At 53.0% G+C, this 27,631-nt stretch overlaps 1 protein-coding gene across 1 annotated transcript in view; it reads right to left on the bottom strand.

Annotated features, from left to right (window-relative positions):
* The window catches only part of LOC147659471 (dynein axonemal heavy chain 5-like), a 566,399-nt gene extending 539,824 nt beyond the window's left edge, over nucleotides 1–26,575 (bottom strand). Inside the window, exon 1 of the mRNA XM_086951731.1 lies at nucleotides 26,462–26,575. Within this exon, the coding sequence (XP_086807857.1) occupies nucleotides 26,462–26,575 (114 nt within the window). The remainder of the gene's footprint in view (nucleotides 1–26,461) is intronic.
* Nucleotides 26,576–27,631: the final 1,056 nt, after the last annotated feature.

Raw genomic sequence — 27,631 nt, 5'->3', positions numbered from 1 at the left:
AACACCCACACCTTCTGTCCGGGCTGGTAAACAGTCAAGACAGCCTTTTGGTCATGCCAAGCTTTTTGGAGTTCTTGGCTGGCCTTAAGGTTTTCGGATGCCTTCTCCATGTATTCAGCCATCCGCGAGCGGAGGCCAAGCACATAGTCCACTATGTTGGTTGCAGGCTTTTTGAGAGGTCTCTCCCATCCTTCCTTCACCAAACACAGGGGTCCTCTTACAGGATGCCCGTACAAAAGTTCAAAAGGGCTGTAGCCAACCCCCTTCTGTGGGACTTCTCTGTAAGCGAATAAAAGGCAGGGGATCAGGACGTCCCATCTACGCCGAAGCTTTTCAGGTAGTCCATGAATCATCCCTTTTAGGGTCCTGTTGACTCTCTCAACAAGCCCATTGCATTGTGGATGATAGGGTGTAGTGAACTTGTAGTTGACACCACATTCCTTCCACATAGCAGTTAAGTAGCTCGACATAAAGTTTGCACCTCTGTCGGAGACGACCTCCTTAGGGAAGCCCACTCTGGAGAATACTCCAACTAGGGCTCTTGCCACAACAGGTGCTGTAGTGGTCCTAAGGGGAATAGCTTCAGGATACCTGGTGGCATGATCCACTACCACCAGTATAAACTTGTGCCCTGATGCTGTTGGTGGTTCCATGGGACCGACGATGTCGATCCCCACCCGTTCAAAGGGCACCCCCACCACAGGCATTGGTATAAGGGGGGCCTTTGTCGTGCCACCTGACTTACCACTGGCTTGGCAAGTGACACAGGAGCGGCAAAACTCCTTGGTATCTTCGTTCATATGAGGCCAGTGAAAGTGTGAGACAAGCCTGTCCCACGTCTTCGTCTGGCCTAAGTGACCTGCTAAGGGAATCTCGTGGGCCAAGGTAAGTAGGAAACCACGCTGAGACAAGGGTACAACCAGCCTCCTGGTCATGCCAGGCTTGGGGTCTCTTGACTCAGTGTACAGGAGTCCATCTTCCCAGTATACCTTGTGGGTACCTGTGGCGTTCCCAGCAGCCTCAGCAGCAGCCTGCTGTCTGAGGGGTTCAAGAGAAGGGCAGTCTAACTGGTCCTTCCCCAGGTCTTCCCTTGAGGGTCCCCCTGAACCCAAGAATTCAACTTGATCAAGTTCGAACTCTCTCGGCTCAGTTTCCCTCAATTCCTGTAGGTCAGCCTCCTCTGAGACTTGATCCACGACCTGGGGCAAGGGGGAAGGCGCAGCCTTAACCCTACTGCTCTTTTTCTTGGGAGGTGTCTGGTCCGTTGTTCCAGGATCCAGCACCTGTTCAGTGGGGCATTTCCTGACCTGTGACCTGGTCACAGCGAACACATGTGCTGGCAAGCCTAACATTTCCATGTGAGTCCGGTGCTCCACTTCTGACCATTGGGATGACTCCAAATCATTGCCCAACAAACAATCCACTGGGAGGTCTGAACTAACTACAACCTTCTTTTGGCCAGTTACCCCTCCCCAGGAGAAAGCTACAATTGCCATACTGTGATTGGTAGTGACATTGCTTGCATTGGTCACCAGGAATTCTGTACCTGGCATGATCTGTCCAGGGTCCACAAAGTTAGGTGTCACCATGGTGACACTGGCACAAGTGTCCCTATAGGCCTGAGCCATTTTTCCATTTATGAAAGGTGTCTGTCGGTATTTGCCCAAAGTATTGGGGCTTACGTCAGGGGACATATCCACATCCCCTGTACTGACAAGGACAGCCTGAGTGAGTGTACCAACTAAGTTGTCACGCCCCTCAGAACCCAGGGTTAACCCTACTAAACCCTTGGGAGGCGCACTACCACTGCTGACTGTACTAGGGGGCACAGGTGCCTTAGGGGCTGCAGTGGCAGGAGTCTGCCCTCCTCCTTTCTTGGTGCACTCACTAAACCAGTGAGATTTACTTTTGCAGTACTGGCACCATCTTTTGGATTGGCCTTCTTTCTTCTTTTGGGGAGCCTGACCCCCACCCTCTTTGGGTTGTTGGGGACCTGTCGAAGACTTCTGGTCATTTTGTTCCCCCTTAGAATCTTTACCCTTCTGGTCTGCTTTCTTCTGACCACCTTGATTCTGGCCCTGGTTCTGTTTAACTCTTGTACGAACCCATCTGTCTGCCTTCTTTCCCAATTCTTGGGGAGAGGTCAGATCCGAGCCGACAAGATGCTGATGCAACAACTGGTTCTGACAATTGTTTAAAATTTGTTCTCTCATCATCAAATTATACAATCCTTGGTAATCAGTAACCTTACTGCCCAGCAACCAGCCCTCAAAAGCCTTAGTGGCACAATCGACAAAGTCAGACCAATCCTGAGACTGCGTTTTCTGGGTATCCCTGAACAGCACCCTGTACTGCTCAGTGGTTAGGCCAAACCCTTCAACGAGTGTATTCTTCAAGACGTGGTAATTATTAGCATCCTCTACCCTTGTGGTGAGGAGCTTGTCTCTTCCTTTACCTTCAAAGGAGAGCCACAAGATAGCTGCCCACTGACTCTGGGGAACACCTTGCACCGTGCAGGCCCTCTCCAAAGCAGTAATCCATTTGTGGATGTCGTCCCCTTGTTTAAAGGGGGGCACTATCTTACCAAGGTGTTTCGTATCAAAACTCCTTTCCCTATTACTAGGTACAATGCTGCCACCAGTGGGGACTACCCCACTTAACTGTTGCTCTCTAGCAAAGGCAAGCCTTTCTTTGGCCAGGGCAAGTTCTTCCCTTTCAATCCTCAGATTAGCTGCCCTTTCCTTAGCTTCGTACACTCTCCGCTGAGGGGACGTCATCCCTCTTTGAGAAGAGTTGTGAGAGCCATTGGTTTGAAGGGATCTGCCAGAGTCTCTTGACAGAGATCTGGCTCGTCCATTCCCAATGTTAAGCTGACCTGATAGTGGCCCCAGGAGTCCCCCAGTACCACTGTCATGTTTGCTTAAGTTGGACCTGCTTAGTCGACCGACTTCTACCTGTCCCTTATCTGCCTCATCCCCAGAGGGATCCTCATTCTCATCGTCCTCTACATCTTCAGTCTCAGTTGAGAGGTGGATGAGGTCAGGATCGCCTCTGGTTCCCTCGAGGGGAGGCATGTCTCCTTCTGGATTAGAAGAGCTGGGAAGGGTCTCAGCTTTTCTGGCATCATAAGTCTCCAAGAGACCAATCAGAAAGGACGTTGTGGGGTTAGACCCCTGCTTGATCTTCCTGGAGTGACACACTTGTCTTAACTCCTTGAAGCTCAGCACAGTATATCTTGAAGGGATGACCTGTGGAGGGTCAACTGACACAAGGGGAGACTCAGAGTTTCCTCCTTTGTCCGACATACTGTTTCTAGTGTGGTGTAAGTGATGCACCTACCTACACTATGTGTTTACCTACTGGTCCCTTGCTAAGAGTTGCAGCCAAGGTGTGCTAAGCCTTGAGGAGCTGCAACAGCTGGTTCAGTAGAACTCAGAGTATTCTAAGCTTTAGTTATATGTACTAACAGTACTTATGTGATCTTTAAACAAGATATTCTTAGGATACGTGTGGTAAAACAACAGCAAGCTCAAATCCCAACCGCTGCCACCAATGTGAGAAGTTGGCCCGATATGCAGCGTTCGCTATTCTAGCGACCGCTATGTATCGTTCCAAACGACCCTTATGGTGATTGGTTGTAAGTCAACCTATAGACCAGCTATCCTAGTAGCGTGGATACGAGCAGTCTAAGGCTAAAGACTCGAGAGGGCGTGTTAAGCCAGCTGTTTACCACACATGTACCCCTTGAACACCAAGTGAAAGGACACCACACAAGTGTTATGAAAATAAACAGGATATTTATTAAGATTCACAACAGCCCTGTACTCTTTATGAGGACAGGGTACTAAGCACAAACCAAATCTCTTAGGAAAATACTTCAAGTGCACAATTAAAACAAGTGTCCGAGGACACGGAAAGTTTAGAGGTCTCGGGCGGACCCGATAAGGCAAGTCGGAAGCGAGGGACTCAGGACCCTAGAGTAAAGAGGCTATGCAGGCACCGAAATGCCGAGTTACCTAGCCACGAGGGCTGCGGCTGCACAAGTCTTACAGGCGTCGGGGTCTTCGCTGACGAGCCAGGAGCCGGAAGAAAAGGAGTTGCTGGCCGGCGACCAGTGATGAATAGTTCGTAGAGATCCAAGCCTGGATCAGAGATTGATGATACCTGAAAGCAGAGGGGACCAAGTTCGTACTACTAGCCAGTAGTCAGAGGGTACCAGGAGGGCACCGGTTGGCCGTCACCTCGACTAGGTGAGTGGGCGACGCTAGGCTCTGCAGTCTCACGGACCAGGAGGCGTTGTCGGCGACCACGGTGGAGGTGCGAGCTGTCCCACGAAGGATGATGCTGTCGGCGTCGCTGGGCCCAGGATGGGGCAACAAGCCTTGGCAGATCTCAGGACCACGTGGTGGGCCTAAGATGGCGTCTTGAGTGGACCAGGAGGGTCCGGGGTGCTTCTCGCAAAGATGGAAGCGAGGGCCAGTCTGGAGCAACCAGACCAGCAGTGTTGATTGTCGGATGTCGTCACAGAAGGGCACAAGCCAGCAGCTAGTGACCAGACAACGTGCTGAGCGGCGAGCAGAAGGGCCCCACGCAGATCGTGGAGATGCTGGGAGACTGTACTTCGGTGCTGGAGCGGCTCAGGGTCGGGGCTTCTCGGACCCCAAAGCACTCACCAGAGAATTGCTTCGATGGTCGTGCTGGTTAAGAGCGTGCAGGTTCTGATGATGGCCGGTCCCTCGAGGTCTCGTCGCACCCACAGATCACAGCTGAGCTGATGACGTGGGTAGAGGTCAGAGGTGCCAGGGAAGCCGGTTCTCGTCGAGCTGGGCCGTCGGATTCCTTGAGGAAGGACTTACAGCAAACCGCAGAGTTCTTAGATGGTGCCTGCTGATGCAGGGTGACTACTCCTTAGTCACAAGGGAGAAATCTTGAGAAGAGTCTTGAATGTCCTTTCGTAGAAAGTAGTTCTTGATTCAAAGATGATCTAATTTGGAAGGGTCCCCGCTCCGGTCTTTATTCTAAAGAAAGGGGTGGGTACATGACTAGGTCCTGCCCTAAGGGTGGGACCAGGAAGGGGGGTCGTTACACCCCTCTCCCCTGCCGGACTTTCCCCAGGCCAGGGCTGGCGCCCCTGGAACTGGTTCTGACCGGCAGATGCGTAGTGAGCACCGGGGTGCCACTCCGCAGTCACCTTCTCGCAAAAGCCCTACCTACCCAGAATACACAAACCCTGTCTGGGACGGTGCGAACACCGCCCTCGACAGGAAACCCTTTGTCCAAGCGCTCCTCGCTGGAAGGACTCCCAGCAGTAGGAGGTCAGACTCGTGTCTGTGGTGGCAGCATCCAATTTGTGGAGCTGAGGCTTTAGTTAACTTTAACCGGGGTTCACAGTTACGTACATGTCGTGTCCCTCTAGAAGGGCGGAATGCTAACCTCGTCGCCAGAGTTGGTGAGAGGGCAGCATCCCGATTCGTATGACACCTTACTCGACATGTCTTGATAACGCGACACCGAAGTTACCGATGTGGTACGCGTTATCATGGAACAGCCATTGGGTCTTGATTCCGCAAGCTGCAACCGGCTCGGCTCGGGCCAGAACACAGTTCACACGAGCCCACGCACTCTGCCTTCAGGATTGTCAAGGCCTGCCATAGGAGTGACTGATAGGAACTCGGGTGTCCATTGTATGGTTAGATATAGGGCTACCATATCTAAAGCAAAGGGTGATTACACGACTTCGCCCCAGCTGTCATGCAGCCAGTTGTGTCAAATTTAGGAGGCCAGCCAGGGGTGGCATAATACATGCTGCAGCCCCTGGCGGCCCTGGGTACACCTATGCCCTGAGTTACAGGGTCTGATAAGGTGGCCCAGTACCAATTGGTAAATGCACCTAGGGTACATATCGTAATTTAGAAAGAGAACAGCCAGGCTGTGGGTCTGATTGGCAGGCCCACAGCCAGAGAAAGTCGTAAACCAGTAAAACAAAAGCAAAAAAATCTGGGTGATCATAGGATTGCAGACCCTACTCTCCTACAATGTACCCACCCCTTTCTTTAGGATAAAGGCCGGAGCGGGGACCCTTCCAAATTAGATCATCTTTGAATCAAGAACTACTTTCTACGAAAGGACTTCGAGACTCTTCTCAAGATTTCTCCCTTGTGACTAAGGAGTAGTCACCCTGCATCAGCGGGCACCACCTAAGAACTCTGCGGTTTGCTGCAAGTCCTTCCTCAAGGAATCCGACGGCCCAGCTCGACGAGAACCGGCTTCCCTGGCACCTCTGACCTCTACCCACGTCATCAGCTCAGCTGTGATCTGTGGGTGCGACGAGACCTCGAGGGACCGGCCATCATCAAAACCTGCACGCTCTTAACCAGCACGACCATCGAAGTAATTCCCTGGTGAGTGCTCTGGGGTCCGAGAAGCCCCGACCCTGAGCCGCTCCAGCACCGAAGTGCAGTCTCCCAGCATCTCCACGATCTGCGTGGGGCCCTTCTGATCGCTGCTCAACACGTTGTCCGGTCACTAGCCGCTGGCTTGTGCCCTTCTGGGACGACATCCGACAGTCAACGCTGCTGGTCTGGTTGCTCCAGACTGGCCTTTGCTTCTATCTTTGAGAGAAGCACCCCGGACCCTCCTGGTCCCCTCAAGACGCCATTTTAGGCCCACCACGTGGCCCTGAAATTTGCCAAGGCTGTTGCCCCAATCCTGGGCCCAGCGACGCCGACAGCATCAACCTTCGTGGGACAGCTCGCACCTCCATCCTGGTCGCCGACAACGCCTCCTGGTCCGTGAGCCTGCAGAGCCTAGCGTCGCCCACTCACCTAGTCGAGGTGACGGCCAACCGGTGCCCTCCTGGTACCCTCTGACTACTGGCTAGTAGTACGAACTTTGTACCCTCTGCTTTCAGGTGTCAACGATCTCTGATCCAGGCTTGGATCTCTACGAACTATTCATCACTGGTCGCCGGCCAGCAACTCCTTTTCTTCCGGCTCCTGGCTCGTCAGCGAAGACCCCGACGCCTGTAAGACTTGTGCAGCCGCAGCCCTCGTGGCTAGGTAACTCGGCATTTCGGTGCCTGCATAGCCTCTTTACTCTAGGGTCCCGAGTCCCTCGCTTCCGACTTGCCTTATCGGGTCCGCCCGAGACCTCTAAACTTTCCGTGTCCTCGGACACTTGTTTTAATTGTGCACTTGAAGTATTTTCCTAAGAGATTTGGTTTGTGCTTAGTACCCTGTCCTCATAAAGAGTACAGGGCTGTTGTGAATCTTAATAAATATCCTGTTTATTTTCATAACACTTGTGTGGTGTCCTTTCACTTGGTGTTCCAGGGGTACATGTGTGGTAAACAGCTGGCTTAACACGCCCTCTCGGGTCTTTAGCCTTAGACTGCTCGTATCCACGCTACTAGGATAGCTGGTCTATAGGTTGACTTACAACCAATCATCATAAGGGTCGTTTGGAACGATACATAGCGGTCGCTAGAATAGCGAACGCTGCATATCGGGCCAACTTCTCACATTGGTGAGCAGCGGTTGGGATTTGAGCTTGCTGTTGTTTTACCACACGTATCCTAAGAATATCTTGTTGAAAGATCGCATAAGTACTGTTAGTACATATAACTAAGCTTCGAATACTCTGAGTTCTACTGAACCAGCTGTTGCAGCTCCTCAAGGCTTAGCACACCTTGGCTGCAACTCTTAGCAAGGGAACAGTAGGTAAACACATAGTGTAGGTAGGTGCATCACTTACACCACACTAGAAACAGTATGTCGGACAAAGGAGGAAACTCTGAGTCTCCCCTTGTGTCAGTTGACCCTCCACAGGTCATCCCTTCAAGATATACTGTGCTGAGCTTCAAGGAGTTAAGACAAGTGTGTCACTCCAGGAAGATCAAGCAGGGGTCTAACCCCACAACGTCCTTTCTGATTGGTCTCTTGGAGACTTATGATGCCAGAAAAGCTGAGACCCTTCCCAGCTCTTCTAATCCAGAAGGAGACATGCCTCCCCTTGAGGGAACCAGAGGCGACCCTGACCTCATCCACCTCTCAACTGAGACTGAAGATGTAGAGGACGATGAGGATGAGGATCCCTCTGGGGATGAGGCAGATAAGGGACAGGTAGAAGTCGTAAGACTAAGCAGGTCCAACTTAAGCAAACATGACAGTGGTACTGGGGGACTCCTGGGGCCACTATCAGGTCAGCTTAACATTGGGAATGGACGAGCTAGGTCTCTATCAAGAGGCTCTAACAGATCCCTTCAAACCAATGGCTCTCACAACTCTTCTCAAACAGGGATGACGTCCCCTCAGCGGAGAGTGTACGAAGCTAAGGAAAGGGCAGCTAATCTGAGGATCGAAAGGGAAGAACTTGCCCTGGCCAAAGAAAGGCTTGCCTTTGCTAGAGAGCAACAGTTAAGTGGGGTAGTCCCCACTGGTGGCAGCATTGTACCTAGTAATAGGGAAAGGAGTTTTGATACGAAACACCTTGGTAAGATAGTGCCCCCCTTTAAACAAGGGGACGACATCCACAAATGGATTACTGCTTTGGAGAGGGCCTGCACTGTGCAGGGTGTTCCCCAGAGTCAGTGGGCAGCTATCTTGTGGCTCTCCTTTGAAGGTAAAGGAAGAGACAAGCTCCTCACCACAAGGGTAGAGGACGCTAATAATTACCACGTCTTGAAGAACACACTGGTTGAAGGGTTTGGCCTAACCACTGAGCAGTACAGGGTGCTGTTCAGGGATACCCAGAAAACGCAGTCTCAAGATTGGTCTGACTTTGTCGATTGTGCCACTAAGGCTTTTGAGGGCTGGTTGCTGGGCAGTAAGGTTACTGATTACCAAGGATTGTATAATTTGATGATGAGAGAACAAATTTTAAACAATTGTCAGAACCAGTTGTTGCATCAGCATCTTGTCGACTCGGATCTGACCTCTCCTCAAGAATTGGGAAAGAAGGCAGACAGATGGGTTCGTACAAGAGTTAAACAGAACCAGGGCCAGAATCAAGGTGGTCAGAAGAAAGCAGACCAGAAGGGTAAAGATTCTAAGGGGGAACAAAATGACCAGAAGTCTTCGACAGGTCCCCAACAACCCAAAGAGGGTGGGGGTCAGGCTCCCCAAAAGAAGAAAGAAGGCCAATCCAAAAGATGGTGCCAGTACTGCAAAAGTAAATCTCACTGGTTTAGTGAGTGCACCAAGAAAGGAGGAGGGCAGACTCCTGCCACTGCAGCCCCTAAGGCACCTGTGCCCCCTAGTACAGCCAGCAGCGGTAGTGCACCTCCCAAGGGTTTAGTTGGGTTAACCCTGGGTTCTGAGGGGCGTGACAACTTAGTTGGTACGCTCACTCAGGCTGTCCTTGTCAGTACAGGGGATGTGGATATATCCCCTGACGTAAGTCCCAATACTTTGGGCAAATACCGACAGACACCTTTCATAAATGGAAAAATGGCTCAGGCCTATAGGGACACTTGTGCCAGTGTCACCATGGTGACACCTAACTTTGTGGACCCTGGACAGATCATGCCAGGTACAGAATTCCTGGTGACCAATGCAAGCAATGTCACTACCAATCACAGTATGGCAATTGTAGCTTTCTCCTGGGGAGGGGTAACTGGCCAAAAGAAGGTTGTAGTTAGTTCAGACCTCCCAGTGGATTGTTTGTTGGGCAATGATTTGGAGTCATCCCAATGGTCAGAAGTGGAGCACCGGACTCACATGGAAATGTTAGGCTTGCCAGCACATGTGTTCGCTGTGACCAGGTCACAGGTCAGGAAATGCCCCACTGAACAGGTGCTGGATCCTGGAACAACGGACCAGACACCTCCCAAGAAAAAGAGCAGTAGGGTTAAGGCTGCGCCTTCCCCCTTGCCCCAGGTCGTGGATCAAGTCTCAGAGGAGGCTGACCTACAGGAATTGAGGGAAACTGAGCCGAGAGAGTTCGAACTTGATCAAGTTGAATTCTTGGGCTCAGGGGGACCCTCAAGGGAAGACCTGGGGAAGGACCAGTTAGACTGCCCTTCTCTTGAACCCCTCAGACAGCAGGCTGCTGCCGAGGCTGCTGGGAACGCCACAGGTACCCACAAGGTATACTGGGAAGATGGACTCCTGTACACTGAGTCAAGAGACCCCAAGCCTGGCATGACCAGGAGGCTGGTTGTACCCTTGTCTCAGCGTGGTTTCCTACTTACCTTGGCCCACGAGATTCCCTTAGCAGGTCACTTAGGCCAGACGAAGACGTGGGACAGGCTTGTCTCGCACTTTCACTGGCCTCATATGAACGAAGATACCAAGGAGTTTTGCCGCTCCTGTGTCACTTGCCAAGCCAGTGGTAAGTCAGGTGGCACGACAAAGGCCCCCCTTATACCAATGCCTGTGGTGGGGGTGCCCTTTGAACGGGTGGGGATCGACATCGTCGGTCCCATGGAACCACCAACAGCATCAGGGCACAAGTTTATACTGGTGGTAGTGGATCATGCCACCAGGTATCCTGAAGCTATTCCCCTTAGGACCACTACAGCACCTGTTGTGGCAAGAGCCCTAGTTGGAGTATTCTCCAGAGTGGGCTTCCCTAAGGAGGTCGTCTCCGACAGAGGTGCAAACTTCATGTCGAGCTACTTAACTGCTATGTGGAAGGAATGTGGTGTCAACTACAAGTTCACTACACCCTATCATCCACAATGCAATGGGCTTGTTGAGCGATTCAACAGGACCCTGAAAGGGATGATTCATGGACTACCTGAAAAGCTTCGGCATAGATGGGACGTCCTGATCCCCTGCCTTTTATTCGCTTACAGAGAAGTCCCACAGAAGGGGGTTGGTTACAGCCCTTTTGAACTTTTGTACGGGCATCCTGTAAGAGGACCCCTGTGTTTGGTGAAGGAAGGATGGGAGAGACCTCTCAAAAAGCCTGCAACCAACATAGTGGACTATGTGCTTGGCCTCCGCTCGCGGATGGCTGAATACATGGAGAAGGCATCCGAAAACCTTAAGGCCAGCCAAGAACTCCAAAAAGCTTGGCATGACCAAAAGGCTGTCTTGACTGTTTACCAGCCCGGACAGAAGGTGTGGGTGTTGGAGCCAGTGGCCCCAGCAGCACTCAAAGACAAATGGTCTGGGCCCCACACAATTCTTGAGCAAAAGGGAGAGGTCACCTACCTGGTGGACCTTGGAACTCCCCGGAGCCCCCACAGGGTGCTCCATGTCAACAGGCTCAAAGCATATGTCGACAGGAAGGACATGAGTTTGCTCATGGCCATAGATGAGGGACAGGAGGAAGAGAGTGACCCTCTCCCAGACCTGCTCACTCAGAATCCTGATGATGGGTCAGTAGATGGTGTTGTCTTTTGTGGCAGCCTCTCTGAGCATCAACAGAAAGACTGTAAACAGGTTCTTCAGTCTTTCAGACATATGTTTTCTCTGACACCCAGTCAGACCGATTGGTGTACCCATGAGGTTGACACTGGTGACAGTCTGCCAGTTAAGAGTAAAATCTACCGGCAGCCTGATCATGTTAGAGACTGCATAAAAACTGAAGTGCAGAAAATGTTGGAGTTGGGAGTCATTGAACCCTCGGATAGCCCTTGGGCTAGTCCCGTAGTTCTAGTGCCAAAGCCTCACACCCAGGGTGGTAAGAGAGAGATGAGGTTTTGCGTAGACTACAGGGGTCTCAATGCAGTCACTAAGACTGATGCCCATCCAATACCAAGGGCAGATGAGCTGATAGATAGATTGGCTTCTGCCAACTACTTAAGCACATTTGACTTAACAGCTGGGTATTGGCAAATCAGGTTAGCTGAGGATGCCAAGCCCAAAACAGCATTTTCAACCCCTGGTGGGCATTATCAATTTGTGGTAATGCCCTTCGGTCTGAAAAATGCACCTGCCACCTTCCAAAGGTTGGTGAATCAAGTCCTTACTGGGCTGGATGACTTCTGTGCAGCGTATCTCGATGATATTGCTGTCTTTAGCTCCACCTGGGAGGATCACCTGGTCCACCTGCGGAAAGCGTTAGTGGCTCTGCAAGCAGCAGGCCTCACTATCAAGGCCACCAAGTGCCAGATAGGGCAGACACAGGTTGTATACCTGGGCCACCTTGTAGGTGGAGGCCAGGTTCAGCCACTGGAGAGCAAGATACAGTCAATCAGGGACTGGGCTCCTCCAACCACCAAGACTCAGGTTCGAGCTTTCTTGGGCCTGACTGGTTACTACCGAAAGTTTGTCAGGAACTATGGTTCCATTGTGACACCATTAAATGAACTGACAAGCAAGAAAATGCCAAAAAAGGTTCAGTAGACAGCAGGCTGTCAAAAAGCATTCGATGACCTAAAGCAGGCCATGTGCACAGCGCCTATCCTTAAGAGTCCGGACTACTCCAAACCATTCATTGTCCAAACAGATGCTTCTGAGTTGGGTGTGGGAGCTGTTCTTTCTCAGCTGAATTTTGATGGTCAAGACCAGCCCATTGCTTTTATAAGCAGACGGCTGACCCCTAGAGAGAAGAATTGGTCAGCAATTGAGAGGGAGGCCTTTGCTGTGGTTTGGGCCCTGAAGAAGCTGAGGCCATACTTGTTTGGCACTCACTTCAAGATTCAGACCGACCATAAGCCCCTCTTGTGGCTAAATCAGATGAAGGGTGAAAACCCCAAACTACTTAGGTGGTCCATTTCCCTACAGGGGATGGACTTTACAGTGGAACATAGACCTGGCACTGATCATGGCAATGCCGATGGGCTCTCCAGATATTTCCACTTAGAACAAGAAGACTCACCTGGTCAAGGTTAGCTTATTGTCCCAACGTTTGGGGGGGGGGTCATGTAGGAGAGTAGGGTCTGCAATCCCATGATCACCCAGATTTTTTGCTTTTGTTTCACTGGTTTACGACTTTCTCTGGCGGTGGGCCTGCTAATCAGACCCACAGCCTGGCTGTTCTCTCTCTAAATTACGACATGTACCCTAGGTGCATTTACCAATTGGTACTGGGCCACCTTATCAGACCCCGTAACGCAGGGCATAGGTGTACCCAGGGCCGCCAGGGGCTGCAGCATGTATTGTGCCACCCCTAGCTGGCCTCCTAAATTTGACACAACTGGCTGCATGACGGCTGGGGCAAAGTCGTGTACTCACCCTTTGCTTTAGGTATAGTAGCCCTATATCTAACCATACAATGGACGCCCGAGTTCCTATCAGTCACTCCTATGGCAGGCCTTGACAATCCTGAAGGCAGAGTGCGTGGGCTCGTGTGAACTAGGTTCTGGCCCGAGCCGAGCCCGGTTGCAGCTTGCGGAACAAAGACCCAATGGCTGTTCCATGATAACGCGTACCACATCGGTAACTTCGGTGTCGCGTTATCAAGACATGTCGAGTAAGGTGTCATACGAATCGGGATGCGGCCCCCTCACCAATTCTGGCGATGAGGTTAGCATTCCGCCCTTCTAGAGGGACACGACATGTACGTAACTGTGAACCCCGGTTAAAGTTAACTAAAGCCTCAGCTCCACAAAATGGATGCTGCCACCACAGACACGAGTCTGACCTCCTGCTGCTGGGAGTCCTTACAGCGAGGAGCACTTGGACAAAGGGTTTCCTGCCAAACAGGGTTTGTGTATTCTGGGTAGGTAGGGCTTTTGCGAGAAGGTGACTGCGGAGTGGCACCCCGGTGCTCACTACGCATCTGCCGGTCAGAACCAGTTCCAGGGGCGCCAGCCCTGGCCTGGGGAAAGTCCGGCAGGGGAGAGGGGTGTAACTACCCCCCTTCCTGGTCCCACCCTTAGGGCAGGACCTAGTCATGTACCCACCCCTTTCTTTAGGATAAAGGCCGGAGCGGGGACCCTTCCAAATTAGATCATCTTTGAATCAAGAACTACTTTCTACGAAAGGACTTCGAGACTCTTCTCAAGATTTCTCCCTTGTGACTAAGGAGTAGTCACCCTGCATCAGCGGGCACCACCTAAGAACTCTGCGGTTTGCTGCAAGTCCTTCCTCAAGGAATCCGACGGCCCAGCTCGACGAGAACCGGCTTCCCTGGCACCTCTGACCTCTACCCACGTCATCAGCTCAGCTGTGATCTGTGGGTGCGACGAGACCTCGAGGGACCGGCCATCATCAAAACCTGCACGCTCTTAACCAGCACGACCATCGAAGTAATTCCCTGGTGAGTGCTCTGGGGTCCGAGAAGCCCCGACCCTGAGCCGCTCCAGCACCGAAGTGCAGTCTCCCAGCATCTCCACGATCTGCGTGGGGCCCTTCTGCTCGCTGCTCAACACGTTGTCCGGTCACTAGCCGCTGGCTTGTGCCCTTCTGGGACGACATCCGACAATCAACGCTGCTGGTCTGGTTGCTCCAGACTGGCCTTTGCTTCTATCTTTGAGAGAAGCACCCCGGACCCTCCTGGTCCCCTCAAGACGCCATTTTAGGCCCACCACGTGGCCCTGAAATTTGCCAAGGCTGTTGCCCCAATCCTGGGCCCAGCGACGCCGACAGCATCAACCTTCGTGGGACAGCTCGCACCTCCATCCTGGTCGCCGACAACGCCTCCTGGTCCGTGAGCCTGCAGAGCCTAGCGTCGCCCACTCACCTAGTCGAGGTGACGGCCAACCGGTGCCCTCCTGGTACCCTCTGACTACTGGCTAGTAGTACGAACTTGGTCCCCTCTGCTTTCAGGTGTCAACGATCTCTGATCCAGGCTTGGATCTCTACGAACTATTCATCACTGGTCGCCGGCCAGCAACTCCTTTTCTTCCGGCTCCTGGCTCGTCAGCGAAGACCCCGACGCCTGTAAGACTTGTGCAGCCGCAGCCCTCGTGGCTAGGTAACTCGGCATTTCGGTGCCTGCATAGCCTCTTTACTCTAGGGTCCCGAGTCCCTCGCTTCCGACTTGCCTTATCGGGTCCGCCCGAGACCTCTAAACTTTCCGTGTCCTCGGACACTTGTTTTAATTGTGCACTTGAAGTATTTTCCTAAGAGATTTGGTTTGTGCTTAGTACCCTGTCCTCATAAAGAGTACAGGGCTGTTGTGAATCTTAATAAATATCCTGTTTATTTTCATAACACTTGTGTGGTGTCCTTTCACTTGGTGTTCCAGGGGTACATGTGTGGTAAACAGCTGGCTTAACACGCCCTCTCGGGTCTTTAGCCTTAGACTGCTCGTATCCACGCTACTAGGATAGCTGGTCTATAGGTTGACTTACAACCAATCATCATAAGGGTCGTTTGGAACGATACATAGCGGTCGCTAGAATAGCGAACGCTGCATATCGGGCCAACTTCTCACAAGGTGCATGGCTAAACAGCTCTGTCCCTCGCCTTACCCGCGTAATATTTTCATAATACAGTTAAACGTTGTACACTTTAATCCAGTCTTCCTGCATGTTGCAGGGTTGATCTCCCACCTTGGTGTATATGCGCTGTCAGTCAGGAGCGCAACAGCTATGCAAACAGGAAAGTCTCGGCTACTCCTGGAATCAGTACATGGAGAACAGGAGACCTGGGATCAGTCAAGTCGCCCATTGAAAGACATGTGGGATATATCTTACGAATCCCACCGGCAGAGGTCAATGTGCTCCGTCTGAGTCACCTTCTGAACGTTGTTCCTTTGTTACTGGAAGGGCCCGTTGGTTGTTGTTGGGGCAGCCTTTCCTACGGCCACCGGATTGCTTCCTCAAACAATGCCAACCTTCTATCCAGTCTCAGGCTTCTTCTGGGGATTGGAAAAAATGCGCTTTACCATCCGCTTCCACACGTAGTTTAGCCGGGAACAGCATGGAGTATTTCATGTTTTTTTCCCTGAGGGCTCTTTTAACTTCAGTAAAGCTACACCGTTGTGCCTGAACCTTGACTGTGAAGTCCGGGAAAAAGGTGATATGCGCGTCCTCCAGTGCTTAATTTGAGCAGGTGCTTTCAGGTGCTCAGCACTGGCACTTCTTTCACAGGGCCGGGGCTATTATTTCTGGTCCTGCAGGTTGTGGTCTCAATATTAATTGCCCAATTTTAAATAAAAAGAACCACATACCTTGCATGGTGACGGGCTGGTATATTTCCATAGGCAGGCATACATCTGTTCAGGCAGGCATGATTGTGTATCATCGCTTTAGTGATGATGTCGTCAAGCCTGTCATGAATCCAAGCAGTCATCATTAACAAATGGCTTGGATTCTATTCACCGAGACAGCTGCAACCTGCCACTGCTTGAGCCTAAACCTCCCATTGGATAATTTTAGTGGGGGCCTGCAGCCCTGCAGTGCTACTATCCTCAACGTGCTTGATGTGGCTGTGGCCCACCGCAACTTGTGTGTGCTATGGAGTCACCTGCAGTTTCTGTGCGCTGCCTCCAAGCATCCTAAGTGCTGAGTGTGCTTGAGCCCAGTTGGTGCAACAGCCATACTCACATCTCACAGGCATTGCAGCATTGCGGCTGGGGACAGTGCTTGTGCTGTGGCAGTCAGGGTCACAGCAAGCTGAGCAGTGGATGCCTATGCCGTCGTCATATCTGGACCAAACTAATCACAGGCAGCACTAACAGTGACATGACCTGCTGTGCTCAAGCAGCCTCCTGACCTGCAACAAACCCAGTCAGACTGCACTGATTAATATGTTCAATAAGCACAAGTTACTACTTGTGTAACGATATATCTGTAAGAGACATTAGTTAGTGATAGATTCCTTACCTTAGAATATCCCCAGGCGTCAGACTGGATCCGGAAAGTTTTGCGTAGCAGTACCCTTGCGCGTCGGTAGGCGTCGTCTGCGGCTCCGCGTCCGTCGTCGGCGTCGTGGGCGCCGTGATGACGTCGTTGGAGTACTTAGACGCCGCCTCCGCGTGCTGACGTCAGTTCTTATCGATTCAGAAAAGGGGGTGGTGATGAACAGAGTGTCTGAATTGAGCAGACCACTCTTACCCAGTCCAAAGATCAGGGCCTGATCCATCACCGTTATTTATCTCACTGCCCCATCCCAGCTCAGAACCTGGCTATATGCAAATCAGTCTGTCCCTGGCCCAGTGCATCATGGGAACAGGGCAGACTAAACTACCAAGCCAATTCTTCACCAGAAAGGAGACAAGCTACAATTCGTTACACAAGTAGTAACTTGTGCATCTGAAAGAGACACGTTAGTGATAGATTTCTTACCTTAGAATAGATACCCCAGCAATACCATCCCCGTGGTGGTGGGTCTGCGAACCAATATTTACACCAGAAAGTCCTGGAGAACGGAGCGGCCAAAGTAGCCGTCTCTCCGGACTTGACTGTCCAGGCAGTAGTGCCTAGCAAACGTGTGCAACGAGGCCCACGTAGCTGCCTGGCAACTGTCCTGCAAGGGCACACCTCGGCCCAAGGCAGTTGTGGTGGCCGTGGCTCGAGTGGAATGAGCCCGCAGCCCAACAGGTGGTTCCTTCTTAGCCAAGGAGTAAGACGCCTGGATGCACATGATAATCCATCGAGAGATGGTCCTCTTGTGCACCGCTTTCCCTTTCTTAGCGCCCGCGTACCCAACAAAGAGTTGATCATCCACCCGGAACTGGCGTGTGCGATCCAGATAGAATGAGAGCGCACGTTTTGGGTCCAGACGGTGGAGCCTCTCCTCCTCTCTCGAGTGGTGCGGAGGCGGAAAGAAGGTTGGCAATGTGATGGACTGCCCAATGTGGAAGGCCGTGACCACCTTTGGCAAGAAGGAGGGCCTAGTCCTCAAAACAACCTTGTCCGGATGGACTTACAGGAAAGGAGGCTTGCACGAGAGGGCATGGAGCTCACTCACTCTCCTGGCAGAGGTGATGGCTACCAGGAAGGCAGTCTTCAAAGAAAGAAGACGAAGTGGACAGTTATGAAGTGGCTCAAAGGGAGCGCACATCAGAAAGGTTAGAACCAGGTTCAAGTCCCACTGAGGCATCACGAAAGGAACAGGAGGAAAGGTATGAGTGATGCCTTTCAGAAATCTGTTTACAATAGGGGACTTGAATAAAGAAGGTCGGTCAGGCAGCCTCAGAAAGGCTGAAAGAGCCGAAAGATAGCCCTTGATAGTGCCCAGAGCAGAGCCCTGCTGGGCAAGAGAAAGAAGGAAGAGAAGGACCTCAGAGAGAGGGGCATTGAGGGGATCCACAGCCTTTGCTGTGCACCATGCCACAAATCTGTTCCACCTGCAGGCGTATACCGTTTTTGTGGAGGGACGCCTGGCTGCCAGAATGATGTTGCAAACTTCAGGAGGCAAGTCAAATGGCCTCAACTGTCGCCGCTCAATCTCCAAGCATGGAGGTGGAGACTGGACAGGTTCAGGTGGAGGACCGTCCCCTGCTGCTGCGACAGAAGGTCCTCTCGAAGAGGCAGACGAATCGGGGGATCGGCTGACATGCTGAGTAGCTCGGGATACCAGTACCTTCGAGCCCAGTCCGGAGCCACAAGGATGACTTGTGCCCGGTCGCGCTTGATCTTCTTCAGCACTCTGGGCAGAAGAGGTATAGGCGGAAAGGCGTACAACAGACCGCAGCTCCACTCGCGACGAAAAGCCTCTCCGAGCGAGTGCCGCCTTGGAAATTCCAACGCGCAGAACTGATGACATTGCGCGTTCTCTTTGGTGGCGAATAGATCTAACCAAGGCTCTCTCCATCGCAGAAAGAGGCCTTGCGCCACGTCCGAGTTCAGACGCCATTCGTGATCCATCGAGCACCGACAGCTGAGTTCGTCCGCCCTGGCGTTCAGAGAACCGGCCAGGTGTTGAACCACCAGAGTCACGCCCTGATGTTCCAGCCATTGCCAGAGACGCAGAGCCTCCTGACAAAGGGTCCACGACCCCACTCTGCCTTGTTTGTTGCAGTACCACATGGCGGTGGTGTTGTCGGTGAACACCTGCACTGCACTCCCTCGGACAGACGGGAGGAATGCTTTCAGTGCCAGACGAATCGCCCGCAGCTCCAACAGGTTGATATGGAGCCGGGACTCCGCCGGAGACCAGAGTCCTCTGATCTCCGCCTCTCCCAAGTGGCCTCCCCAGCCCAGGAGGGACGCATCCGTCACAACTACGTGCTCCGGTTGGGGAAGGGAGAGGGATCTGCCGTTGACCCAATCGCGGTCCGTGAGCCACCACTGCAGCTGGCTCGCAGTGCCCTCCGAGATCAGGACATGGTCGGACAGGTTGCCCCGGTGCTGGGCCCACTGAAACTTCAGGTCCCACTGCAGAGCCCGCATCCGCCACCGTGCGTGATGCACCAGAAGGATGCAGGAGGCCATCAGCCCCAGAAGCCGCAGCGTCAACCTGACCGAAACCCGGGATAACGGCCGGAAGACCGGAATCAGAGCCTGTATATCCCGGACCCGCTGTTCGGGCGGGTAAACCTGAAACTGTGCCGAGTCGAGAACCGCTCCGATGAAAAGGAGCTTCTGAGAGGGGCACAGGTGTGACTTCGGCACATTGATGGAAAATCCCAGCTGGTGCAGGAGATCCGCCGTAGTCTGGAGGTGGCTGACGACTGTCTGGGGCGAGCCCGCCTTCAACAACCAGTCGTCGAGGTAGGGGAAGACTGACACCCCTAACCTGCGCAGGTGAGCTGCGACCACCGCCATCACCTTCGTGAACACCCGTGGGGCGCTGGTAAGGCCGAAGGGGAGCACGGTAAACTGAAAGTGCTCGAGGCCTACCGTGAGCCACAGGTAACGCCGGTGGGCCGGTGGGCCGGCAGGACGGGGATGTGGAAATATGCGTTCTGCAAATCCAACGCTACCATCCAGTCTCCTGGGTCTAGGGCAGCCAAGACCTGAGCTAGCGTCAGCATTTTGAACTTCTCCCTCCGGAGGAAGCCGTTGACGTTCCTCAGATCCAAGATAGGGCGTAGGCCCCCTTTGCCCTTCTTGGGTACCACCAGGAAGTAGTGGGAGTAGCAACCACGTCCTACTTCTGGCCCAGGAACGCGCTCGATGGCCCCCTTGGCCAAGAGGGCCGACACTTCCTCCTGCAGGAGCCGCAAGTGATCCCCCGATACGCGGTGGTGTTGCGGTGGCATGGCTTGAGGGGTCGTCTCGAAGGGGAGGGAGTAGCCCCTTCGGACGATCTGCAGCACCCACCTGTCCGAAGTGACTGTGCGCCAGTGAGGGTGGTGATGGCGAACCCTGCCTCCCACTGGCGTCACATGGGCCGAAAAGCATGGACTAGGAGGGTTTAGAGGCGGATGCTGCGGGGTTAGGTGTGGACTGGCTCCGCCTGTTTCCCCGACCACCTCCACGGCGGTTTCCACGGCCGCCGCCGCGCTGGACGACAGTTTGTGGCGATTGGCTGGCGGCGCGTGTGGGGGCGCCCCTGCCTTGGCCACGAAAGGGACGAAAGGCACCCATTTGCTGGCGCGGGGCCGAGAGGCCCAAGGACTTGGACGTAGCCCTGGAGTCCTTAAAGCGCTCAAGCTCGTGGTCTGCCTTGTCGCCAAAGAGGCGACGGCCATCGAATGGCATGTCCATGAGTGTGTTTTGGACGTCTGCCGAGAAGTTGGCGGATCTCAGCCAGGCGTGGCGTCGTATCGCCACCGTCGTAGCCATCTCTCTGCCCAGCGAGTCAGTAGTATCCAGTCCGCACCGGATATCGTACTTCGCTACGTCCCGGCCTTCCAGTAGGGCTTGGCCGAGTTTGGCCCGTACCTCCAACGGACACTCTGGCAGCACTTCCGCAACCGTTTCCCACAGAGAGTGGGTGTAACGGCCCAAGAGGCATGCAGTGTTCGAAGACCGCAGTCCCAAGCTGAGGGACGAGAACACCTTTTTGCCAAAGGCCTCGTACCTCTTGGATTCCTGATCAGGGGGAGCCGTCGGGAAGGCGGTCTGGGAGTTAGAGGCCTGGATAACCAGACTCTCGGGGGTGGGGTGGGTGGACAGGAAACATGGGTCGCCCGGGGCCGGGAGGTGGCGTCTGGCCACGTTCCTATCTACAGGCAAACCTGTAGAGGGCCTGGACCAAGTGCCCAAAAGAACGTCCGTCAAGGCCTCATTAAACGGCAGCAGAGGCTCCATGGAGCATGACTGCGGCTTAAGGACCTCAGTGAGGAGGTTAGTCCTCACTGCCGCGACGGGGAGCTCAAGGCCCAAGGCCTTAGCAGCCCTCATCAACACCACACCATATGTAGCGCCCTCCTCCGAAGCCACGGTCGGAGGAGAGACGAATCCAGTGTCTGGAGAGGTGTCCAGGCCACTGGCTTCCCCAAGGTCTCCTGCCCAGTCCATGTTAGACTGACATTCCCTTGTCAGAGGGTCCTCAGACTCCTCCCAACTCTCCTCATCCCCCATCTCCTGAGATTCAGGGTCGTAAGCGAATGAGGTGAGTTCATAGAATTGAAATTCTCCGAACGGCGTCGGGATCGGCGCCGACAGGCGCCGTTCCGACGCCAGAACCCAATGAGAGGAGGCATCGGGGCCGGCGCCGCCCGAGGACGACGCCGGAGGGGACACCACACGGACCGACGCCGGAGGGGTCGTAAGGTCCACCGGCGACGACGCCGGGGCCGCTGAACCCTGCGGCGCCGAGCCCGAGGGCATAGGCGGCGTCGGGATAGTGGGGCCCTGCGGCGCCGGGCCCGAAGGCGCCGGCGGCGTCGAGGCCGGAGCACCCGACGGCGTCGGGGTCGTAGCCCCCGACCCACTAGGGCCCCCAGACGGGTTCACTGGGCCCGAAGGCGCCGCGGAACCCGTCGAAGAAAGGGACCTCATGGCCATGAGGAAGCGCTCGATCTCCTCCGGCGTCGCGTTCAGCCCAGGGACCGGGGGGTATGGGGCCAAACGCGGCGCCCGCGACTCGCGAGGAGCCGCGTGGGCGGTGTCACCCGAACCCCCGGCCGCATCGTGCGAGCGTCGGGGGGAGTCAGAAGAGCGATGATGTCTCTTCGACTTCTTATGCTTCTTACCTGACGACTTGGACCTGGAGGAGTGGCGCCGACTCCCAGAGCTGTGACGGCTCCGTCCCCGCGACCTGTCCCTCGACCTCCCGTGGGACCGGGACCGGGACCTTACACGGCGCGGGGCCGACTGGCGGATCTCGAGTCTCCTGCGGGACCGCTCCCGCCTGGCCTTCCTCGAGAGGGCCCGACAGTCGGAGCAGGCCTTGTCGTCATGGTCGACGCCCAAACACATCAGGCACAAGCGGTGGGGATCCGTAACCGACATGGTACAGTCACACTCGTCGCAATGCTTGAAGCCGGGCATCCCTAACGGCACCGTCGGAGTCGTAAAGACTTCGATAAGGATCAAAAAAGATCAAAAAGTTAGTCAAAAAGTGACTAGGGAACTGCTCTTTCCAGATCTGCGCTGGCTGGCGCGGAAAAAAGAAGAATTGACGTCAGCACGCGGAGGCGGCGTCTAAGTACTCCGACGACGTCATCACGGCGCCCACGACGCCGACGACGGACGCGGAGCCGCAGACGACGCCTACCGACGCGCAAGGGTACTGCTACGCAAAACTTTCCGGATCCAGTCTGACATGGATATTCTAAGGTAAGGAATCTATCACTAACGTGTCTCTTTCAGATAAGCATTTTCATTTGGTGTACATTTAGATTTCGCACTCACCTGTCGGCGTAGGTAAAGAAGTAAAACGCATGACTTAGGGGACAGACAGCAGAGCATGGTTACATGATAGAGAGTGTAGGCAGTGCGGGTGCTGAAAGTTGGGCATAACAGAGGTAGAAGTGGGCTGTAGCCTCCTTGGCAGCATTTTCAGCCCCGGCACTTCATTTTTTACAAATTAAGCACTGACGTCCTCGAGTTTCATCGGGGTCCAGCTCGTACAGTTTGTAAGATCACGTGTCTGGACGGAAAGTTTAAGACCCTTGCAATAATGGGCATTGGAGGAGTTCCAGGTTTGGGACGACCCCCGGGGACTCAATGGGCCCGTTCGATGGAGAAGTTGCTGAAGAGACGCTTAGGCTGTAGTTTATTGAGCACCAAGTCTTCCACAAAGGGGTCGACTGCCGGCCCCTCCAATCATTCCGGGACTCCAAGAATACGGATGTTGTTCTGCCTTGCCCTCCCTTCATAATCATCCAAAAGCTCCCATATTTACTTTTGTTGGTCCTGGAGTTGGGCCACTTGTTGTTGAAGCGTAGAGTTATCGGACATGAGGGCTGTGGTCCTGAGTTCAACTTCTTTGACTTTGGAGTCCATTTTTCTAAGGTCTGCATGGAGAAGAGTCACCTCTATATTGACGGAGTCTATACGTGTTTCTAAGGATGTCCTCACCCCGGCTATAGCCTCCATAACATCTTCCAGGGTAAGAGGCTTGGTCGGGCGATGGGGTTGTGAGGACTTAGGGTCTCCGTCAGACGCCATCACATTGTTCTCCCCCTGCTTGTTTTAGGCAAACTTCGCTAGTTGTTTCTGCGCGTTGGATTTAAGTTTCTTATTGGTGGCCATCAGAATATCCTAGAAGCAGTGTTGTAGGGAAACACACCTGTAATGGCCCTTACCTGCGTGGGGGACAGAACCGTCCTCCGCCGGCCTATCGGTTTTCCAGGTGGATTCTCTGGGTCAAAGAAAGGGAGGTCGCTCCTCTGGAAGGTCGATGCCCCCAAAGTCCAGCTCCTGCACCACTGCTGTTAAATATGGCGGCCTTCGCTATCTCATTGTCTCTACTGCTGCCAAGATGTTGGGAGGCCCCTCTGCCACCTTGGTGTAAGCTACGATGGTGGGCCCACTGTGGTCGATTGCTGCAAGAGAGGCTATAGCCTGGGGCCAGCTTTATGCGGAATTGGATGCCGGGCTCTCCGGCAAGTCTCTTTTAGCGTGCACCAGCGGAGAAAATTCCCCAGGCTACCATATGAACAGGTCTTCGCCGACCCTCCCTCTCCGGCCGCGGTGTACCGTTCCTACGGGCTCCGGATACAATCAGAGTTCGGGGGGGGAATTTATGACAGTCCGCCCCCCCCTGGAAGGTAGGCTGTGGGTCTGGGGCCTCGCGCGGGTAAAAGCCGCCTCCTTCGCCACTCGCTCCTCGCAGTCTGTGGCAAGTCAACGGTTACTGCTCCACCTGCCCCAATCCGCTCCTCCTCACCTCCGTTGTACAGCGGCCAACGTGGGGTACAAACTAACTCAATAGAAGCTGCATGAGTCAAAGCCGGGGACCTCGATTAGGCTGCTATCCTGATCTGAGCACCGCAGCGGATGTGCCCCAGCCGTGGCGCTCCTCCTCGCGTTTCACCCTCGCGATCACTCCTCCTTCACACCGCATCCCGGGGGCCTCCAGCGAGTGTAGAGGCCCCCCGCTGTTGAGGAATCTTGCTCTTGGGACCCGGTACTGTGGGTTCTTGGGTTTTGTTCGGGGTTAGACTCCCCGCATCCTCTCTTCCGCCATCTTAGGTCTCCTGGACTTGATGGTGTGGGTCTTCGCCCAGGCTCTCGGAGGATTTATCTGGCCTCCGGGCCGTTCCGCTGAGGAAGACTGGTTTAGGAAAAAGTTCCCGGTGCTTTGGGGAAATCTCCGACTCAGAAAATGGATATTAGTGACGCATAATGCAGCAAGGGTTATGGAGCCGTTTCAGCAAGCAATCATGCCCTCCGGCCACTAGCCACGCCCCCTCCCCCAGGAGTGCGAGCTTGTCGGCGCAGCAGGGGATCCAGCGGTGAAGTTTCCTGGCTGTGGAGTTGGTGCGGGTCGTGGTGCTGGAGGGGGGCTCTTGGAGGAGGGTGGTGCTGAGGTGTTCCTCTGTGACCTTGTTCCAGTTCCTTTGTGGCGGGCGCAGGGTGGGCTTGGTTGCGGTGGTGGTGTCGAAGGTGAAGTGGACGCACTGGTGGTCTGTCCAGTGGGGCTGGGTGGTGTGGCTGAAGCGGATGTTTGTCCCACCCGCGATAGGGTCAAGGGTGTGTCCAGCTTAGTGAGTGGGGGGTTTACCAGCTGCTTCAGTCCGAGGTTGTCGAGGAGAGTGGTGGAGTCGGTGTTGTCGCAGTTGTCGAGGTGGAAGTTTAGGTCCCTGAGTAGAATGTAGTCCGTGGAGGTGATGGTGCGGGTGCAGCGAGCTCGGCGATGGTAGTTGCAGACTGGGTGCGAGGTCCTGGCGGTCTGTAGATAAGGGTGCCTCGTAGCGTGGTCCTGGGGCTGGGCTGGATCTGGAAGTGGAGGTGTTCTGTGTTGGAGTGGAGGTCACTATTGCTGGATGTGGAGAGTCGGAGGGGGGTCTTATGTGCGATGGCGAGTCCTCCTCCTGGGTGGTGGGGGCGGTCCTTTCTCTGGATCTTGTAGCCATCGGGGATGGCGGTGGCGATGTGGGGCCAGAGGTGGCGTTGGTCTAGGTTTCGGTGAAGAAGGCGACGTCAGGCGAGAGAGTGTCAATCAGGTCCCAGATCTCTAGGGCGTGTCGGTGGAGGGAGCAAATGTTGAGGAGAATGCAAGTCAAGGTTTCGGCGGTTGTGGTAGCTTTGTCGATGGTGAAGGATCTGCAGCAGAATCTGCAGGGGAACTCCCCATGGGTGGTGATGGGTGAGGATCTCTTGCAGTCAGAGTGTCTTCCGGGGTTGAGTGCGACAGAGTTGTATCGGTGTGGACCCAGAGATCCAGGGTTCCTGGCGCTGGCCGCGGTCGGGTTGCGGATGGGCACTGACTGGCTTACCTTCTGCACACCTTTGGCGCACCAGCGGTGTGCCTGCTGTGCGCGTGGCCGCCATTTGTAGTGGAGGGGGGAGGGAGGTGCAGCTTGGAGGCGGGAGTGGGGCAGTCAGGGGGGAGGGGTCACAGGACAATTCGGCAGAGGGAAATGGAAAGGAAACCAACACAAGCAACAAATGGGCAATAAGGCACAGTAACAAAAAGAGAACCAACAGAGCAATAATAATGTCAAGAGGAGGGCCGAGGGAAACTAGTAACAGATTAACCAGATCATGGCAGTCTCAAAGAAAAGAACAATAAGGTACAATAACAGAGAAGAGAAACCACAGCGCAATAATAAGGGAACAGATTAACCGGAATCAGGGCAGTCTCGATCCCTGCAACGAGAGGGCTCCAGAGGTAGCGCAGAGCAGAGCGGAGCTGCAGGGAAGAGTGCGATCCTAGGACCGTTATTGTTGTTTGCTTTTTTGAAATACAACAAAAATATTTTTTTTTAAAAATGCTCGTTTCACCCAAGAAATAGTAATACATGACGTAGCATTGTGTTCGGGGGGGGGGGGGGGGGGGGGGGGGAAGGGGGTTAACGTTAACTGGAGGGTCCTGTGGAGCAGAGTGGTTATCGTGGGATATTGACATTTTGTGAATCAATACTTCCTAGTCCCAGTGATGATGGCAAGCCAACCACTAATCTCAAGGTGTTCAACTATCAGGTGATTTAATGTCTTAGTTCAATGAATGGATGCATTAAATAAAAATTTTATTCACTTGTATTAGCAACGTTATATTATAGGTACAGCTTTAGCTACCATGAAAGTTAGTATCGTAGGAACTAATTGCAAAAGTAGTAATAGTAATACTATAAGGGACATTTTTGTAAAGTTCATGAATAGAAAAATATTTCTCACCATATCTGCCTTTTGGTTAGCTGTCTGGAGCTCTTTCTCTTTTGCTTCCAGCTCTTTACTTAGTGCAGCAACTGATTCAGATGCCTCTTTTAGTTTCTGCAATCCAGTGTTCATCCTGGAAACATAGGGATAGAGAGATACTTATTTAAATATACCCTTCCTCCCACTAAACATCATGTTCTGATTAATGCCAACACGGGCCTGGTCTGAACATGCTTCCCTTCGTCATCAAGTATGAAAATCATCCAATGCAGTGTTTTTATTTTCTCATGTGTTTTTCACTCGGCAAAGAGCTAAATGATTCAATGTGTTGAATAAAAAAGCATAAAGGTCACATTTACATAAGCAAAACAAATGAAGTACAAAGAGATTAAAAAATCCATTAAAAGAAAGACAAAAATAATTTATGGGTGTGTGAACTTGAAATCGGCTGCAAAACAGAACTTTTGGCAGTGGATGTCTGGCCAACGTCCACAATTTTTTTGTACAGTACATTATTCATGATTCCCTTACTTGATGTTACACTTTAAGAAAGATACAGTACAACATAGCTTTAAAGAGGCGTCTTAAGAATTTTTTTTTAACTTAAATTAATGCATGGTTCTCTGTAGACTTTTTGTACAGTTCGAAGCCCAAGGACTTGGGCAACCAATGATCTGATATATCACAAGCCAACTAACCCACTCCATGCATCAAATATTTCTTTATGGAATTAAAAGCTTACGAAAAAAAATAAAACATTTGCAATAAAATACGTTACTTACCTGTAACTATGGTTATCCATTATTGATATCTTTCATAGATTCACATGCTTGAATAATTCCCCATCATCGAGGTGGGAGTCCCACTGTACCATAGTCCAGCAGTTTATACAATTACCATAGGCTATCATAGCATAAGGCCATGAATTTAGTAGCCTATCTATCTTCCTTTTAAAAAAAGGACCAAACTGTATATTGTATAGTATTGTAATTGCATTTATATAGCGCCTACTACCCCTGACGAGGCGTCAAAGGGCTTTTTTGGCAAGTAGCACGCTACTCCGGGACCCATAGAGGATTAGTGTTGAATTAGTATAGTGAAACATGCAAGTACATTTTAAGTGGTAGATAGGTTAGTCAGTTATTTGGATTTGGAATGATAGCAGAAGGATCGAGGACGACAAAGGTT

This window comes from Lissotriton vulgaris, unplaced genomic scaffold, assembly GCF_964263255.1.
Source record: "Lissotriton vulgaris unplaced genomic scaffold, aLisVul1.2 SCAFFOLD_1229, whole genome shotgun sequence".
Lineage (NCBI taxonomy): Eukaryota > Metazoa > Chordata > Amphibia > Caudata > Salamandridae > Lissotriton > Lissotriton vulgaris.
This window is presented reverse-complemented; position numbering and strand designations above follow the sequence as displayed.